Here is a 21,130-nt window from a genome sequence, read left to right as displayed (position 1 = left end):
TCCGAAAACGCACTTTTCTGAAGGATTAAAAAAACTTGAAAAGCGATTGACCGAGTGTATAGAGCTCCAAGGAGATTATGTTGAAAAATAAAAAAAAATTTATCCAAAAAAAATTGTTTTTATACTTTATTCTAAGGACTTATTGAACTACCCTCGTAGATGATAGCCAGTGACCTGTTTATGTAATTTTATCAATATTATACGTTCGATTCTAACTTCAGCTTATCTATAAAAATATAATGTAAACCAACTGTAGTGTAGATTTCTGCATCGTCAGCAATGATTAAACAAGTTTTATATCTCTAAATGCTCCTCCTTATAATGAGAGGAAGTCGTAGTGACATGACGTTCCTCCTACCTGTTTAGCGTGCACAACCAAATACTTATCAATATCAAGCAAATCACGTAGATTTGCCAATGAGTCATCATTTTAAAGTGCGCTAAGCCTTACTGAAAATTTTTAGATGGATTAAAAGCTTGTTCATGATTCAAAAAGACTTTTAAACGCCTATCCTGTTATAATAGTCCGTCCCCTTTTGAATACCGTGAACTAGAAATTACCATACATTGAGCAACAAAAAAGCTCACAGAACACGGCTTTAAAAAAGGTTTGAGCATTATATCATAAAAATAATGCCAGACATTTTCTCGTTTTTACGTGTTTTTGTCGACGTACAGCTTGAGAAACTTTTCACGGGAAAAATAAAGTGCGTCCAGTCGCCTTTTCATGAAAAGTTGTGTTTTTTTTTACTTTACTGAAAGATTACAAAAATGCAACAAAGTTCACTTCCGTACATTAATTTATCTATATAAAACTAACTCAACATTTATATTCGGCAGATTTGTTTTACTGGTTTAAAAAACCCTGTTTTTTACCATGTATTTTGCTTTGCTATGGATGACTTGAAGAACGCTCGCATAAGTCAATTATAAAAACAAGAAGATTGAAGAACCGAATACAGTCTTTTATGAACCTGCTTTCGTGCACACTTCTTTTTTTAAATCTCAACATCAAATGAAGACCCCTGCAAAAACTCCTAGGGAAGTGTGTCATCTTCTTCGCGATGCGAATGCTGAATGCTAAAGCGTTAAAAAGATACCACGTGGGCCCATCAGTGTCACTTTGGAGCGAAATCTCATTTCTTTCCTTTAGAGAATTTTGTTGATTCAGCAATACTTCCAACGATCGATTTCCGGTATCGACGGAAGAAAATATTACGTCTTGCTTATAATTTCTCAGAAAAGAATTTTAGTTTAGGATTAAATATTTTTCTAGTACGTAATCGCTCCATGCATCGACCAGAAACTGTACTAGATTTATGCATTTTCTTTGTTATTTTCGATTCCGTAATTTAAAAATCCAAGTCGACTTCTGATGCGAAACACAGTCGATCTCTGCTGGAGTCGTCGAGTGTGTAGTGTTCACTCAACTCGGCATGACGGTGGCTAATTATAACCCCGCAACAAAACTACTATATTGCTTTGCACATGCGATATCTTAAACTCAAACGTATGAACCATGAATATAGCTTTAACGTTTAAGACCAGCGATTTCTATATTTCTCATTTCTTTTTTTCATTTCCATTCTTCACTAATTAAATGCCTGACCCCTAAATCAAGATGTTTAATTATCGTGTGTGCGTGCCACTAGATACATTGTAGCATAGCATTATATAGTAAAATCCTTACATATATTCAATTCAGTTACCCATTTCTCACTAATTGAAATTTAAAGAGAGTAAAATAGAGAGGACATTAACATTTTTTACATTCTGATAAGAGAAGGTATTATATTTGTGCAAAATCCCCCCCCCCCCCACCCGTTTTGATGTCTGCCTGTGTGTGTGTGTCTGTAGATTTTTAGTTTGTGAGCACGAAAACTTTCGAAAGAACTGACAGATTGGATTGGCCTTTGGTATACTCTTTTAGTGTCCCAAAATAAAAGTCAAAATCGTTAGCCAGATATTTCGGATAAAAATGCAAAAAGTGAGCGTATTTTGAAAATTGTTAGGAACACTTTTTTTCAAGATTCAAAAATTCTCTGTACAATTATTTATAGTTCTCAAAAAGACAAACAATTTCTCCTTATGATATTTTTTGATAAAACCAAAATTTACCAGAGTTATAGCATTTACAAGATACCAAAAAAACATACGAAAATGAACATTTTAGGCCAAATAACACACAATATGAAAGAAAGGTAAGAGAAGAAAAATGTTGCTTTTTGAATACCTTACAAGGCTACCATAACAACTTTTTGAAGTTTCTCGAAAAATCGAATATTCAAATTTCGACAGCATTAAAAAAATCATGGAAAATCAAAAATTACATTTTTTTCATTCAACTATTTCACAGTATTTCAAAGATTCTCAATTATTTTCATATAAAATGCCATCAGACACAACTCTGCTGAAGTTTGGTGACCTTCTCAGCATTAATCTCCTCATTAATCGAAGTTTCGTGGATCACTGAGGTTAGGGATATAATTTAGAAGTTAAAAAAAGGTAAGGCAGGTATGTAGACCGTATGTGTAACGTTTAAATCGCAAAAATAAAAATTGGAAATGAGCAATTTCAGTTTTTAAAAAACCGGAAGAAGTTGCACTAAAAGGTTTAATAACAACATTTTTTTAAAGAATGCACATTTTTTAAACGAGATAATGAAAACTACGTCTGATCTAATATCTATGTATGTTATGCATTGTAATAATATACATTCATGGAAATGATATGCAATTTGAGGGAGAAATTCGAGTTCGAGGCAAGAGGTACGTGATGAGAATGTGTTCGCTAAATCCGAAAGAGTTTTAAAAAAAGAGAATTCACTATCGCCAAATTACTGTTGTCGATGCGCGAGGTAAATACATTATCGAGCGCGAAGCGCGAGATACAACGGGCGCGCACCATAGGCACGCTCAAACTTGCGAGCGATGAGAATGTGCCTGCGAAACGGGCGGATTTCTTACATTAACAGGGTGGCCACAAGATTCAATATTTCAATTTCCCTGACAATTCCGTGACTTTTCCCTGAAATTTAGACGAATTTCCCTGACAGGAAATTATTACAAAAGAAAATAAGGTTTCAATAATGAGCTAAGCAAAATAGTGAAACAAGCCAAAAAAATGTGCTTTACATGGCAGTATGGATAAATGAAGGTCAGACAACTCAGCAGCGCTACTAACAAAAAATAAAATGTCATATAATGACATTATAATGACTATTCGTTTTTGAGAAAACAGGGCGCGCTAGCTTGCCGTCAACTTAGCGGCACCCCCTAAAAAAAACCATGAAATTACAAAAAATGACTAGGTCAGATTTTTTTGCTATTTTCTGCTTTACAATGGGCTATGAATCGCTTTTGTAAAATCAACTCCTATTTAAAAAGAGTTGCCCAATGTGGTATGAAACACTTTTTTAAAATAAATTCTTATTTTTAAAAGTAACCCTCTGTACTGCAAAAACGTATTTAAAAAAAAGAAACTATCTAGATGGAAAATGCTTTAAAAATATTAATACAGTATTTTCAAAGCATAACTGAGGAGCAAAATTATTCTTCACCCCTAATTGCTATAAAAACAACTCCTGTATTTGTATCCGAATACAAACCTGCAGACTGATGCTAAAAATTGTATACATTAACTGTTAGGATTTTTGTGCTCTTTCTTGATTTTCCAATTACATATGAATCGCTTTTGTAAAATTAACCCTCATATAAAAAACAACACCACGTAATTAAAACATGCATTGAAAAATTGCAACACCTTTTACAAAATTATTTTCCAGTCTATGTGTGTATATTCGAAAAATATAATTTACCTTTTTCGATGCATCTTTTAATGCCTTTAAACGACTTCCAGCACAACAAATTTTAAACGAGAAAAATCCATTTTCATATAACAAACAATCTTAATTTTCAGAATGATTGAAAATTTTTTGAGAGAAGACTTTTTCTAAAATAATTTTTTCAAATAGTGATTAAAACTATTTTTAAAGATAAGTTGAAATAATTTAAACCCCTAAAAAGCAGTCGTGTGACTAGGGGTGCTGGGAATCTACATTAACGTTCTGTACATAATTGTCACATAATATCAAGTCGCCAATTTATTATCTTCTTCAAATACAGGGTCGTGGTGTTTCTGTGAATAAATATTCAAGATTCGACCTTGTGAAAATTCGATTTTATTAAGTTAGTTCGGTTTCTCGATTTTTCCAGCGTTCGATTTTTCACCCCTAACGTGAAATATGACTTAGTTTTATGAGAAGGTCTTTGAGAATCTTTTCGACTCTGCTACCATCAAAACTTCTCAAAATTTCGAACATATCTAGGTATATCAGTCACTTGGGTTTTCGACAGACCCAGTGCTCTGAGGTATGAAATTCTAGCATCCCCCAAAAAATACCCTTGTCGCAAAATTGGTCTGAATTTGATTGGTAGTAGAATATGTACATTTTTGGGCACCTACATTAATGAAATCCATATTAATTCGAATTTTATTAGTCGTACACTATGTACATTTCTGAACAACTGCATTAGGGAAACCCATACGAGTTCAGCGTTATCCAGTTAGATCGTTCACTTGATTTTTTTATCGATTCAATGCTGTAAATGATCAAGTTTTATTAACCCCAAAAACTGCCCTTATCGTGAAGTTAATCTTAATTTTATTGGTATTATATGACAATTTTGTACAGAACAGGATGCATTTTTTTCGAATGTGATTTGGGCAAATGGTTCTCATAGATAAAAGATCAACAATAAAATACAGATAAAAGCCAAAATGTATTTTAAAACATACATGTTGATCCCCAGCATCTCTATTCACAAAAGTGGTTTTTAGGATTTTAAAATGATTTCAACTTATATTTAAAAATAGTTTTAATAACTATATGAAAAAATTAACACACCTAGACAGAAAAATAACTTTGATGAGAAATAATTATGATAAAAATACCATGTTACTATTTTATAAGTAAGTTCCATCTATGTAGATATCGACTTTGTTCAATACGTGTTTTCATTACAGGGTGTTTATTTTTTATAGAAGGGTTAATTTTACCAAAGCGATTTATATGGCATTGGAAAATAAAGAAAGAACACAAAAATTAGGAGCACAAAAATACCAGCCGTTAATGTATACAATTTTTGGCATCAGTCTGCATCATTCATCATTTTGCTCCTTAATTATGCTTTAAAAATACCGTGATAATATTTTATAAGTATTTTCCATTTAGATAGGTTCCTTTTTTAAATACGTTTTTGCACCACAAGGGGTTGCTTTTTAAAATAAGGTTTGAATTTACAAAACTGTTTATATCACAATGGAAAGCAAAAAAATAGAAAAAAATGTAGCCAATAGGCTAGATGTTTGTTCTTTTTTTTCAAATGACTATAGCATTTTTTTAATACTTTTTTTCATTAATGGGGGTAATTTATTCAAATATGGTTTGATTTCAGGAAGTGCTTCCAAAATAATATAAAAACATATAAATTTTTATTTTCCCTGGTAACTGCTTCATTTCCTTGACTTCCCTGACATGTGGTCATCCTGATTAAGTACATACGAATAATGATTAGTGAGTGTAGAAATCATTATTTGTAACTAATTATAAGACCCTCGGGTAGAATGCATACAATTTTAGTGGAAGAAACATGTTATCATTTTGTATTTAATTTTTTATTAGTCTGCATCGAACTCATTTCAAGTGGAGTGATGCAGATCGAGCTTCGTTTCAAATGCAGGCGACAATCTCTCTAGATACTTGGCAAACGTCCAAAATTAAAGGCGAATTATTGGTAAATGCTCAAAAGTGATATTACTTTCACGTTTTGCGTCTTCTTTCTGATTCAATCGTATAGAATACAATTTTGTCGTCAAAGCCGTTTCCCCTTTCAACATTTATTCCGTTCCAAAATATAAATGAACAATATTGCCACTTTAGATTATAGATATTTTTCTTCCTTTAACTGGAACTTACGACATTATTATTATTATTATTATTATTATTACACCAGTAAGCCATTTCCCTTTCGGGGTAGGCGTGACTCACTCGGTAGGGGAAAGGAGTAGTGTGTGGAAGGGATAGAGATTTTTCAGATTGATCCAGAATTCTCGTGCTATTTAAGTAAATAACACGATCGTTCCGCAACACTGCTTCGACCCAGGTTGCTGATCAATCTCTCTAGCAATCACCCCAAGCGAAGAACCTCACATTAAATTTAAAAAAATAATAATTAGGAAAGTAAAAAAATATATTCAAAAGTCATTAATAATTATTTCCTAACAGATGTTAAATGCGAGAGGGAAGCTGCCGTTACAAGCTTCTTTTGTAGATCTCTGTGCTAATCAGTTAAATTAGCATTTGTGTAATTAAAATATATGTCATGATTATCTGAGATTATAACAATTAACTGTAGTTCACTACATCTTAGAGAAATAAATTAATTCAAAATAATAGCTTTCCGGTTTTTTTAGTCGAAAAAATAAGAAGGCCTGTTGTAAGCCATGAATTTCAGTAGATCATTTTTGACCCTATTAACATTGTTTGTTTCAGATGAAAATTGCAGGTAATTTTTTAACAAAATGACCATTGAAGAAAGGAGATATCCGAACCACATCTCTCTCTCTCTCACTTCTTTACTATTTATCCGTCTTTTTTTAATGGCGCTAATTTCGCTTGAGATGAAGATACTTAATTAGAACTTGAAAATATAATGCAATGTAATTTTCCGGAAATAAAAAGGTTGTATTCTATCAGTAAAAAATGTAAACGTGATAGTATACTATCAGTGTCATTAATCACAGATTCGCCTTGAGCACGTGTGATACCGGCTTTCTGCTACGCTGCGAGCATTGAAACCGACAACATGCAGCATTGGCACGACATCACCATTCTAACCATTTTCATTCACACGACGACGACGACGACGACTGCAAACTAATTAGCCAAGAAAAAATTATACTGAGAATTGAAAGGCCCTTTGCCTATATTTCCAATAAAATATAAAACGTGAGTAATCTTGTAAATAGGGGATGCATTGTCATTTGAAATTAAGCCTATCCAAGTGTATTTTACTTTCTCTGTTAGCTTAATTATCTGTAGAATTCAATTCAAAGTGTCACAAATTTTCAGCGTAGTGTAACAGAAGTAGGTCGAAACGAAGTTTAAATAGAATCGAAAACAGCAGGAACTTTCTGTGCGTTAGTGTCAAACTTTGTAATTTATAGCTTTTCACTATTTCCACTCTGCTACAGATTACCTTGTTTGCTCTCCAACTGAAATAATTTTTTGCTTTTTCAGAGTTTAAAAATTAATGTATAATGAGTTTATTTTAGCTTTAAAAACTGAAATAAGTCTAATCCTTTAGCTCAGTCTGGTTAGGGCTGACCTAAACAAGGGCCGCTTGAGATTAATAGGCTCATGCAGGGATTTTAAATAAAGTAGCTTTTATCGCAGCTTTTGATAAATATCTGACTATGAGGAAATGACAGTCTTGCACAAAAAGGAACAGCTCTCCGAAACAAATTTACTGAAAAAGGAACAGACAAGTAGCTTTTAGTAGCATGAAACAGGAGGAAGTATCACTTTGCCAGAAAAATATAAAAGGGGACAAAAAGGATAAAACTCACGTTCTGGATAGCCTCCAAGAGTCGGAATCCATTGTTAGTATGAAATCAGAATTGTAGAATTCTGCTCACAATTGATGAGATCATCATCTTATTATGAAATGATGGCATTACTGCAATTCTGTCATTTAATTTAAAATAACCTTCTCAAGCTCTCGGAATCTATGTAAGTCACAAAAAATTATAAACATAAGCCAAGCTCAATACTATTCCAAAAATTTCAAACCAGTGTTAATTTCAAATCTTAACTTTATTATTTAAACAAAAGATAGCGATTTTTGATGATGCAACTTTTTTGATCTGAACAGAAGCGCACCTAAAGGTTTATAACTGCTTATAACAGAAAATCTAATAATACAGAAATAAAATATAGGAAATGGCTATCAGGCCTGAAAGCCTATATTCACGCTTAATATTAAGGCAAAAACTTTTTTGATAATAAATCCTCCATTGAGGCATCCAAAAACATCTGAGAAGATGGATGCTGGTCCATGGAAGGGGTATGTATTAACGCATTTTAAGAACATGATCTATGTAGTCTAGATCACAGCAGAAAACCGATCGTGGCTGTTTATTCTTGAGGTGTGCTTGAAACCGACTTGTCAACCCCATGGAACCTTTCTGAGTATCTGAGTTGTCCTCACGTCGAGAAGAGAAAGATAAGAGTCTCGAACACCGGCGCCATAGTAATCTAGAATATAACACGTTATGGAGTATCGACCTGTTGGCACCCCTGACTATACAGCTGCGATGTCTCTATCTTTAGCATGCACCACATAGTCCTCTGATTCTCTTGTGCCAAGGGAAACCTTAACCGTCGCAGCACTCATACAAGTAAGTCCGACTTCTTGTGGACATATGTATACATGTAAAAATATATTAAATTCCCCTCGCGAAGAGGACGTCAAGGCGCCTCCTACATCGACAACGGGATCTAGAGACGAAGAGAGAACCAAGAGACGTTTCAAGATATAAAGCAGAGGCGAATCTCAGAATCGAACATCTATGTGAACAGTGTCGACACAATTGATGCCGAACGTAGACACAAAATAATGTTGTAGATACAAAATTCAGATGTGAACAGCCTTGAATCTCTTGATCGTGCCAAATAATACGGCGATGGCACGCTTTGCTTCGAGAATACCAAATTCGATCAACTCGATTAGATGAAGGAAACGTTTGCTAACTTTGTTGACGCATCGCTTCAGAAATCTATATTTGGCTTTGTTCTGAAATTTGTTGACCTTAAACGTATCCAATTAAACGTACAATGTGCAATACTTGTTTCCGGTTTCGTTCAAATGCAAAGGAATTTAATTTAAAACTGCTCAATTCTTCAGATTTAGAATTTCAAATTGAAGAATATTGAAGGCCTCTGATTTTATATTTTACCATTTTGAATGTGCCATCTTGAGATAATGCCTGATTTTGAAGTCCTTAAAATTAAATCTATTCAAAATAAAAGGTTTTTATTGTATATATGTAGTCCTATAAATTATTGAATGTTTAAACATAAATCACTGAATTTCAAATGTTCAAAGTTTTTATTGTAAATACTTGGAAATCAGAAAAGTTCCCCTTCCACTGAGTTTAAATTTGAGGTATACTTAGTTTTTATTATTAAGGTGCATTATACTTAGAATATAATTAAATCGGATCAATTTGCCTTGCCAAGAATGCTATTGAACTGATTTCATCAACTAAGAGGTGGCTACCTACAAATTGAGTAACATAGTTCTTTCACCAACAAATATATTACCCAAACTATTATGCTTCCTATCGAAATTATGCATATCTAGACAGTATCTATATAATTTAGGAGATAATTTAGCAAACATAATTTTATTAGCCTCAAAGAGTTTCGAGGGAATTGTAAATATTTTCCATCAATAACTATTATGATCCCACCTAATATCTCCCAAATGGGAAATTAGTCATTAGACAAATTCTTTCGGTAAGGTTTCTAAAGACTGAATACATTTTTACAATGTCAAAAGATAAACGTTTTTGGGTGATTGTAATGTCTCTATAATCACTCCTCAACAACGAAACAGTCACCCCTCACTGATTCAGGAAGGAAACGCCATCGATTCGCTCCGCCAAACCTACCTTTGCAACAGCTGCCACAATGTTGGAACGATAAAAACAGAATGTGCACCACATTCGTATAGTAATGTATGGAAAGGAGAACATTAAATTCACTAAAGGGAAAACAGAGGCAGAGAACATTTGCCACTTTAGGAAAGCCAAAAAGATAAACGAGAAGCGTTTTCCAATCAAAAGGCGAAAAAAACTTTTCCATTACATGATTTTGATTTCAGTAAATTCGCAACTATTGAGAGAAAACCTTTAGACTGTACTTTTTGGAAAAGTAGTTTCAAATTTCCTCAATAGAGTGTATGGCCTCTGGTTCTAATTACTACCAAATTTTAATGAAAGGGCAATAATATTTTTCAATATGGCACCCAAACGAAGAAGAAGTCTATTCAATGTTCGAAAAGTTGACCGAATTCAGTTGAAACCGGGCAGGCCGCCCATGCATAGAATCATTGGCCACTCAAATATGTTGTTTTATAAAGAGAATAAGTTGACACGTATCTATACCATTTGCCGAAAGATTTTTTTTACAAAGTATTCAGTATTTGAACTTTTGAAATTTAAAAAACCGATAATCAAAAAATTGACAAAATTTGTGTTAAAACTTCTGGAATCCGTTGAAAATTAAAAAAATATTCAAAGTCAATTTATTGATTTTTTTCCAGATTCGTCCTAATGTAAAGAATATATTCGATGATAGTAAGCCCTGTGTCTGAGCCTTCGAGAGAATTTATGTTTGCCTGAAAAACAAAAACTCGCATCTTTTACCAAAATGACACAAAGTATGAAAAACGTCTAAGAAACAAAATTGTTTCTCTAAACAAAATCTAAAAATATTTTTCAAAATAATTACTTTTATCTCGCGTTGATTTATAAATTTTGCGAAAATATGTATAAAATATTTTAAAAAATTTTTTCTGAACAGTAAGATTTTATGGCATATCAAACTTTTTCCTTTAAGTCGGTATTTTTTTAAATAATCGATACCCTCCATTTTTTCTAGCTCACTTAATTATTGTTTCACTATAAGTTTTTAAAACTCTTAATTCAAGTTTTTTGTTTTGTTTTTTATACCATGAAATTGTATTGTTGAGGACAAATAAATTGCAATGGATATAATAGCTATTTTCGCAAAAAATGTCGACAATAAAGCGACTTGTTGTGAAACGACTTGTGTCGTTTAGACAAAAAATATGAATTTTCGATTTTCAGTCAAAAAAAAATTCTCTCGTCTTCAAAGCTCGGGCACAGTGAACGCTATCATGAAATATATTTTTATATTTGGACAAAACTGGAAAAGAAATTAATAGAAAAAAACGATGGGGTTTTAAGTAAACTGACTTTGAATATTTTCAGAAAAATGACCGGTACCTTCTCAATTATTAAGTTTCTTCAAATTCTCCAACGGATTCGAAAAGAGGACAAGAAATTGTATCCGAACCATAAATAAAAAATATAAATACCTAGACTATATTTTAAAACATACTTTTAACAAAAATATTGACCTTTTTTTGATAATTTGCGTACTCAATTTTTAAAATTCAAATATTCATAACTTTGTCAAAGAACTTTTGTTCGGTCGTTATATTTATTAACTACATACTTGTAAATTATTATTTACATGTCTTTGAAATTTACCATTTTACTGTCATTTCTGAAGCGCCTTAACCATGATTGCGGTATATTAAAAAGTCGCAAAACTAGGGTAATCACTTCAAAGCATAACAATCACGAATTACGACACTATCAGCAGAGCAAGTGACGAATATCTTTGAAAAAATCATTCAAAATTGTGCACACTTTGCATAGACTAGGTGAATAATATTGTTTCTTACATCGTCTTACGAATAACTAGCAGAAATAATGGCAAAAAGCGATTTTTTCTCTCGGCCAATCACTATGCAATTTAGAGTCGAATCAACGTCCTTTTAATGTTAGAAATTTATAAACTGATATGGCCATTAACTATATTTCACGAAATGTCAAAGGTCAATAATGCAATCTTTGACATACGCTAATCACTATGCCGTCGTGTCCAATCATTGTTTTTGATTTTGCACACGGAATATTCTTTTTTCTTTTTTACTAGATTTTTATGTTCGTTATCGGTTAAAAGGTTAAGCCACGGCAATTCGTAAAAAGGGACATAGAAAAAAGTGAATATAGGAAGAAGTGAACACAGCTGCCATTCACTTCCTCTTAAATCCATTCTCCGCCAGTAACTCCGAAGAGTTTCACTAAGAGCGAGATGTTTTAAAATTAGTGCTTGCAGCAAGACAGAGACCCGTAAGATTTTCATGATGTCTGGATTTTCTGGCATCCTTCGCAAATTTCTTTGCCAACTGAGCCTCCTTCTCTTCGTTTGCAGCCTATGTGTTTCCTAACGTTATGTAAAGAGAAAGACAAAAGCTAAGGTCTCTTCTGTGCATCGATCCCCTTCTTTTCGCCGTCTTTCTTAGGTACTTGGCCAAGAATCTTTAAAGCTGGTCTTTGCCTTATCCGCCAGTCGCACGTGTGTCTGATAAAAAGAGAATGCAGTGCTTTCTTATAGAGGGTCGCTCATGGATGCCGTGATCTCATGCACAACTAGTTCATTGATTCAAATCCTTCTCTTGTATACTTGCTACAATTATTTTTTATTTAAAGGTTTCCTAAAGCTATTCTAGCATGCTTCATTTAAATTTTAAAGGTCCAGTAACGGAAGAATAAATTTAAAGACGCATAACATAGAACTATAGACAAAACTGGAAATTGATAGGTCTCTCACGAAGCAACGAAGTTTCTCCCTTGATGATCATTCTAACATGGGGTTCCTTAACTAAGTTAAGTCCCTTTCCAAAAAGCCTTCATAAGACAAAAAGGGCGAGGGTATTCGCTTGAACTTCACATTATTGGAAATAGGGTGTAGAGTCTTGGCATTTTCTGAAGGCTAGTTAATGGTCCCATAATACCACTAAAAATCAATGTACGTCGTCTTGCAAGACAAGCATTTTGCTCAACTAAAAGGTTCTAGCAAATGCCATTCAATATTGAATGGTTGCTACACATCGTTAAGCTAACAAACGGGAAGCTGTTTGAACTGCAAGCCTTCAGATTATTCAATTTTAAACTGAAATTTTCTGCAAATGCACTAGTTTTCTAATTGTAAGATGTCGATTCTTTATAATTGGTTGCCCGTGTTTCGCTTCATGAATGCAGAAGCTGGAGGAATGAGGATCTCTTTTTCCGCCGATGAATATAATCATATTCCGAGAAAAATCACCAAGTACGACTGAGCAGCTACACCAGACGAGGCTTCTAGTTCCTAATCGTATCTTATTGCAAGTTGATCTGTAATAATAAAAGCATGAAACCACAAAATGCCTGTCCATTAGGTACTTATAGGCACCGATTACTCAACCAGGCATTTCATCATAATAAATGTATTCGTTTGAAAAAGCGCTTGTACAGTGAACACTAAGTTAATAACAAGTACTGACGACAGTGACCAAGTTTCCATTGGATAATAAATTCTGCATATGAGCTAAGGCAAAAGTAATTAGAGTTCATTAAAACTTTAGTGAGATTAAAAGCTGGTTTACATCTGGAGATTTTTATCTCTGAAGTCAATTTAAAAATGGAGAACTTATTAAAAACCCTCCGGGAGTTTCTTCTAGTCTATAAATTGAGAAATAATTACACGATGTGAAAGTGATGGTAAATCACTACAATTCCGAAGATTAATTCCAAGTCAATTTCATTGACTCGTATACTCAGGAGGGCACAGAACGAAACATTACGAACTAGCTCGTTAAGCATATGAATTATGCCTAAATATTAATTACATGTAATTAAGACAGAGGAAGATTTTTGTTTATATCTGTTTACATCTCATTACATCGCTTAATAGTTTATATCCGGAAAGAGAAAAAAGAAAAAGACCTGTCCGTGATCATCATGTTTGAGATCTATGTAGAAGATCAAGAATAAGTGATATTGATTTTTATGAAAATAAATCAAAAATAACTTTTGTTTTTAAATCTGTAATCTATTATAATATGAAGGGAAATGTGGACAAGAATTAGTTCGGTTTGAATCGAGTTATCGGCTCTCAAACAGTTATCGCCGCTATAAAGGAAACCCAGGGCGTGCCGACAGCCGAGATAACAGCAACGCATTTAATAATAGTGACTACATACTCTAACAAGAATATTACAACACTTTTCCTATAAAAAATTCTTTTCTTATAAAGAGGCTGTATGAATGAATCTACAAGTGAATTAACGAGATTTTAAATTACACTTTTAAATCAACAGTTACCATACAAATATTTAAATTTTTGAGTCTATTGGCTATATTTCCCTAGAAGTCAATGAACAAGTGGCATAAGCTATTGATAATAACAGGAATGAATGGTAAATTTATATCTTTGTTTGATTCGACACTTTTGGAATAGTCAATATTGCAAAAAAAGTCGATAAGTTTTCCAATGCGATAGATAACTGTGAACCCTTCAAGAACAAAATAAAATGTATCTTTATGTATGTCCTCCCGAGTCAGGAAGAAAATACTGCGTTACATTATTTCAACTTTCGCAAAGTGTGCTCGTATACATTTTATGACTTTTGCAGCCGAAGGCCTTTAGCATAAAGAACCTTTATTTTCAGTTTGCAGTCATAACGAATTCGAGCCTGAAAAGAAACTGGCAATTCTTGACGACGTAAAAAGATTTTCTCCTTTTTTTACTTTTGAACAAGAAAAATTGCGATACAAAAACTTTGAAGAAAGCCCATAAATCGTACCATTACGGTATTACAAGATTTTATTAACTTTTAAATTAAAGTTTAATTTGTTTAAATTGTATAATATTTAAATTTTAGAATTTTAAATACATATAATGCAATAAAAATAGGGATTCTTAATTTTTTCATTGTTATGCTATGCAAACTATTCTCTAATAACGTCATCGTCCTGAATAAGAGATATGACATTGCGAGTTAAAAAAGGAGAACATTTTTTTTATCTTGTTGAGCGATTAAACACGTGTGTAGTCCAAAACATACATACTAAAGTTATTTTTCACTGCACTGCGAAATTAAAAAAAAGGTTTATTTACTTAGGAGACACGTATGTTTAAAAAAATTAATATGTCTTTATAATTTATTATAACCCGGATAGAAAAATTTTAACATAAAGAGTTCAAAAGAAATCAAGTTTAAATAAATAAATAGCTGTGGTATAACAATAAATAGATGTTATTAGTGAAATAAAATGAGGCTAAACCGATTTCTATTGTCCATATCTAGTAACTATTTCATTAATCATTTTAATATGGTGCCCAAAAATCCTAGTAAAAATTTCCGCTTTTTTAACTTCAAGTCGCTGCAAATCAGAAACTTTATTCGAATTTTAATTTTTATCAACAGGCTAACATTTAGAAATTAGAATTTCAGAAAAAGAGTTTTTATATTTCCAACATTTTAGGGAGTCGGCGTATTTCCGAAATATTTGTTGTCAAGGTTTTATTCATGATTATCAGGAGCCAGAAAACTTATATGAAAATGTTTTCATAAACCAATCCAGGTCACAATCCATAGCCGATTTTAGCATCTTTTTCAGAAACGCTAAAAATTAAATTCTTCCGAATTTCATTGGGTTAGATATTTCAATTTCCTTCTGTGGAAATTATGATTTAAAAAAAATCAAATCGCTGAACAAGATGCAAATAAACTCTTTAGGTAAGCATAATGAATATAGATCCACACGAAACAAACATAAATATTGAGCTCAAGAGTCAACATAATTGTTATGAACGACTATATTAACAATTATATAAGCAAATACACGTTGGCAGTGCCCAAGTACAAAAGAAATTTGATCTTGACTGCAAATTCTTTAGGCTTCTAAAAGAAGTTTTGTTCTGAGGGAAAATTAGTAAATATTAAAAGTTAATATTTCTCTAAAGAATCATAAATAAATTAGCATAATTCTTTTTTCTTTGCAAATGTCTATTGATAATAACATAAACCAACATAAACTTGGTTTCTAAATAATGCAGCAAACAACTAAATATTAATATTCTATCAAATAAGTGTTTAAATAGCTTTTAATTGTTTCTGCTAACAAAAAATATCATAAATATAGCCAAAAATCAGACACTGTCTCTAAAAAAAATTGATTTCTAATTGTTGAAGACCCTCTCACAATATGCCTTAAGATAATGATTGCAGCAGAGAAATACGTTATTTAAAAGTTGAACCATGATAAATGATTATTTAAATATTTATTAATTGCAATTAGAAATGACAGTTGCTGATTTTTTTTCTATACGAAATGTTAATATTTATTTTCCGAATACATAATTTAGTGGAAGAACTTTTTTGGAGGGACAATGTCCGATTGATGACTTGGTTATATTTGTTAACAACAAATATTTCATATTTCTAAAACATTTAATTGAGAGAATAACAATTGTAAGATACTGATACATTTTCACGTAGAAATATTATATTATTCGTATCTCAAACACACGACTGATCAGAAAAAAAGTTTTTTTTTCTGAAAGTAAATGTCTGGTTTTTTAGTTTTTAACATTCATATTTGTTATTAACAGTCAAAATTGTTTTAAGCTTATAATTCTTTTTATTTTAAATAATTACGTTATTTGAGCATATCTGCATTCATTATGCTGCCCCACTAGTTTGAGTCTTTTCTTTAACGATACAAAATAAGATGGTTAAAATAGCAATTTCATTTTAATCATTATGTATAGTATGAGTATATAGTGTATACTAAGTTCGAAAAATTTAATTTATAACTTTTTGTAGAGTTTGACGGTAGAAATATTTTTCTGAAATGTAATGTCTATCATTTTATTCGCTAATGTATTTGACTACTAACAAAGCATATTAATTTTTTCAAAGCTCTTAACTTATTCACATACTGAATAAAGATATGCTATTTTTTTAAACAATTCTAATGATTCTCTAACAATTACTTATCTATAAACTGCGTACAATGTATATTCTTCTACTTCACAGTTTGAAAAATTGTGTGTAATAAACTCAAGATATAATTTGTCTACAATTCCATACAATAAAAAATGATTGATGTATTCTTACATGTTTCTAAATTTTATTTTACTTTTTACATGCAGGTATCAAGAAAAAGTACCTGTTCAATCATTCCAATCATTGTTAATCAAACTTCCTGATTTCTCAGTAACCAGCCTCTCGGAACAATATTTATAGATACAACGCATTCTTTCTTTATTATTTATAAATATTTGAAGACTACTTATTATGCAGCAGTAGCCAATTAAAAAATGCCGCTGTCAAAATTGGCAGCTCTGCAACTGTCGCGCAATTGTTTCAAGTTAAAGGTTGAGCTTGCTTATTTATTTTTATTCGAAAAGTTTTTAAATTTAAGTTCTTTTGAAACAAATAGAGTAAATTTATAGTTATTAAAAAGTCCATCAACTTTTGTTGTATTCAAGAGTCACTTGCGAAAGATTACATTTTTAGAAATAAGGTATGTACAAATTTTGTAGTTTTGCCATCAAACGTCACGTTAAATGGTATGAAGAATAAAAATATCACAACAGTTTAAGAGACAAAAAAATTCAAAAATTTAAGATTTTTTAAAAATAATGATGTTTTCAACTATTATTTACTCAATAAACTGATTTCACTTGCAAGTATAATAATGATAAACTATTATAATAAAGATTTGAGCAATATATCATCCAAAAGCAATAAGTTTATCTATTGACGGATAGAGATGACAAAATAGTAACTTTTAACGTGGCCAATAAAAATGATTAATACAGCTATTTGACTAATTATGTGATTTTTTTTTTCTATAAGAATACTCAATTGAATATGTAACCTGTATTGAAAAACCAAAATCTTTAATTTTGGAAGCTGTTTATTTCGTGCTTCACTCTAATTTCGAAATTAATTTATAATTACACTTACAAACAGGATTCTACCACTGCACTGAAATTTGAAGTGCATGATAATATTTCAGCGTGCGTTTATTGAATAATTCACGTGATTCAACTTTTGACATTTTAACAAAAAAATGTTTTTAATGTTAAGGCTTATAAATGAAAATTCTTAATTGTATAGGATGTTAATTTCAAAGCTGAAAGTAAAAACTGAAACATGTGAAATTATTTTATAATGGAAGAAATGTTTTGCCCTGTTAACGTCACTTCACTATAACTCCGAAATTAATAAATATGTAATTATGTTTTCAAGCAAGAGCTGATGTCATACAATAATAATGTTAGGCCATTAACATTGCAAACTGTTTGATAGAATAAATGTTTTTCTTACAAATAAATAAATACATAAAATACGAAATAAAATAATGAATAACAGTTATTTCTTAAATAAAAACTTTTGCTTTGGTATTCTATCACTATTCTTTACTTAAAAAGTTGACATCATTCCTAAAGAAACATACAATATCTCTACTTTATATATAGAAGACCTATTGTATACCACCCTAAAAAATATCTGACAATATTAAAAAATAACAATGGAAACAAATAAAAACGATTGTTTTCTGTCAAAATGTTTAAAATGATAAAGAACTCGATATGTCATTGGACCTGGTGGGCGTTTTGATATAATATATTCCAATGTACGCCCAGAAAGCGTCACAGTAGCCGGAAATTGTTTTGAAATTCGAGAATGGGATTGTGGCTCGATAAGGACAGCGATGAAGGGTCTCGAAGCACCTGAGTGACCTGAGGCCTGAAGTGAATAAAAAGGACTCACCTGCTGTGACGGTATCCTGAAGGTCGTACTTGGAGGAGCTGGTTTTGCCAACTTTCGGAAAGTCCTTCAGTTTGCGACCACTCAACTTGAGTTCACCGCTCTGTTGAGCCTCCTCCAGGATTCTCTCCAGGCTCCTGGTTAGCTGTTTTTGGATGTGGCCGCTCATATTTGATGCGGATGTTATCGCCATGTTACATTTTTCGGGCAACGAGCACACGCGAGACCGTGAAAATCTTTCCTTGAAAATCTTCACGGGTAAAGAACCCTCATGTCGCGAAATAGGCGCCAGCGCACTACACGCTCCGCTTTACACCATGCTTTTTCGATAAGCTTCTTCCACGACACCGCCTGACAAACGGCACATGAGATGCTAGGTAATAACACCACGAAGCACCTACAAGTGCAAGCGCCAAAGTACTTGCACGCACTGAAACGTAATTTCAATCACGTATCACGTCATCAGTCACACACACGATTCCCGTCATGAAAAGTAACCAGTGAAGTTCGGGACGCGCATATGCTGAGATTGCGCAATGTGTTTCGAAGGTGTCAGCCAATCGAAAGATTTTATTTTAGCATTTCAAAAGCACTCAACAAATACCATTGGCTGAAGCTTCTGAAGAATCTGAAGCTCTGCGCAAACTAGTGATATTCGCATCGAGCCAGAGCCGCTAGGTAGCGCTGTTCTAGTCAATGCCGCGAAAATTAAATTTTTTTTACTCAATTCAACTGTTTTTTATTAGAAACTCAACTACTTGATTTAACTGATTGAAGTTAAAATCGTTAAAATACTTTGTTAAGGCTACGTGAATGTAACCTCGAAGATTTTATTTTTTATTTTTTACAAACCCAATTTACGTTAAGTTAAACAAGAAGCACTAAGAAGCGTTTGCCTGATCCTACATTTTTACAATTTTAAAAACATTTGTTTGTAAGATATTTTTGTTTGATTTTTTCATAATTATGAAATTTTGGGATCAGACAAACGTTTATTAGTGCTTAGTGATACAAATATTTAAGGTTACACTTACATGGACATAAAAATTGCCTTTATTAGTTGTAGATTCTTTTTTTTCAATTTTATTTATTTTTTAACTGAAGAATTGACTATGTGTTTCGATGAGTTATTTTTTAATTAATTTTTTTGTTAAAGATTAATCTCTGAGACTAAAAATGTAACTAATGTTGTTAAAAACTCGCTGTTTTAAATTAATTCTTTGAAAATGTAACTGTTTATTTTTGATTGGAAATTTGTCTCTTTTAGTTGAAATATCAACCATTTGGTTAAAATATTATGTATTTTATTGAAAAATTATGTCTTTTGGTTGCAAATTAACCTTGCTGGATAAACATTATTCTGCTTCGTTGAAAAATTATTTCTGTTGTTGAAAATGTAACTATCTTTCTACTTGGTTTTTCTTGGGTTTGAAACCTTATCTTTTTAGTTAAAAATGTAACTGCCTGGTTAAAAAATAACTTTTGTTGGTAAAAAAGTAATCTCATTATTTGAAATTTCATCTTTTTGGTTGAAAATTAATTCATTTCATGTAAAATTGAACTAATCTGTTGGAAATTTTGTTTGTTTGTTAAAAAATGTATTTTTATTTGAAAATTCGTCTTTTTAGTAGAAAAATGTTTTTACTAAAAATTAAACTATTATATTTTTTGTTAAAAACAAATTTTTTTAAAGTTGAAAATTCAACTATATTGTGGGAAATTCATGTGTTTTGTTAAAAATTCATCTTGTTTTGTAGAATATTATATGTCTTGTTGAAAAATATATTATTATGTTAAATACATGTTTTTTTTTTGCTTGAAAATTAATTTTTTAACCAAGGCCTTACCAATCAAAATGTTTCGGAGAGGGGAATATGCAACAGAAAAAGGGGGGGGGGGTGTGGCAGCGCACATCAAATTATATGTATATTATCTACATGTTTCAAGAATTTCGGGGCGGGGGGTCAAACCCTGGCCATCCCTTCCTGGATATATCCATGTTTTTTACTAAAAATATAAGTATACCATTGTTTGTTAAAAATTTATACAATTGGTTGAAAATTTGTTTTTTTTTTCTTGGTTGAAAATTAATCCTATTTAATTGAAAATTCGTCGCTTTAGTAGAAAATATTTTTTTGAAAATCCGTTTTTTTTGTTTTAAAATTCAATTCTTTGGTTGCAAATATTTATATTTTGTTAAAACTTCGTTTTTTCAACTATGTGTTTGGCAGTTCATGTGTTTTGTTGAAATTTCGTGTTTTTTTGTTGGAAAAGATTTTTTTTCACTAAAAAATTGAACTATTCCATTTTTGGATCTTTATTAGTTGAAAATTCAACTATTCAGTTTAAAAAATAGAGAAAGTTATGAAAATTCGTACTTTAAAGCTTCCTTTCAATAGGAAATAATGGTATATTTGTGAAATTCAGACCTATGTAGAAAAACTTTTGTTTAAAATTTGTTTCCTTATGTTTCTTGGAACATTTTAAGACCAAAAAGAAAAAAAATCCTCGGCCAGTTTTTCAGAAAAACGAATTTTTCGTATAAAATCAACTTTTATTTTAAATATTTTTTTATTTCACTTTGGTTTCTGTATAATAAAAGTCAAACATCGCATAACGAGTATTTTAATTAGATCAAATGACAT

The 21,130-nt window shown here is 31.6% G+C and overlaps 1 protein-coding gene across 4 annotated transcripts in view; it reads right to left on the bottom strand.

The window, feature by feature from the left end:
- Nucleotides 1–18,916, bottom strand: part of LOC117168275 (leucine-rich repeat and calponin homology domain-containing protein-like) — a 57,098-nt gene extending 38,182 nt beyond the window's left edge. For all 4 annotated transcript variants that reach the window (XM_033353787.1, XM_033353788.1, XM_033353786.1 and 1 more), the window contains exon 1: nt 18,489–18,916. In XM_033353787.1, coding sequence (XP_033209678.1) covers nt 18,489–18,678 — 190 coding nt within the window. In that variant the 5' untranslated portion in view covers nt 18,679–18,916. The remainder of the gene's footprint in view (nt 1–18,488) is intronic.
- Between the last annotated feature and the right edge of the window lie 2,214 nt (nt 18,917–21,130).

Source organism: Belonocnema kinseyi, chromosome 2 (assembly GCF_010883055.1).
Source record: "Belonocnema kinseyi isolate 2016_QV_RU_SX_M_011 chromosome 2, B_treatae_v1, whole genome shotgun sequence".
Classification (NCBI taxonomy): domain Eukaryota; kingdom Metazoa; phylum Arthropoda; class Insecta; order Hymenoptera; family Cynipidae; genus Belonocnema; species Belonocnema kinseyi.
This window is presented reverse-complemented; position numbering and strand designations above follow the sequence as displayed.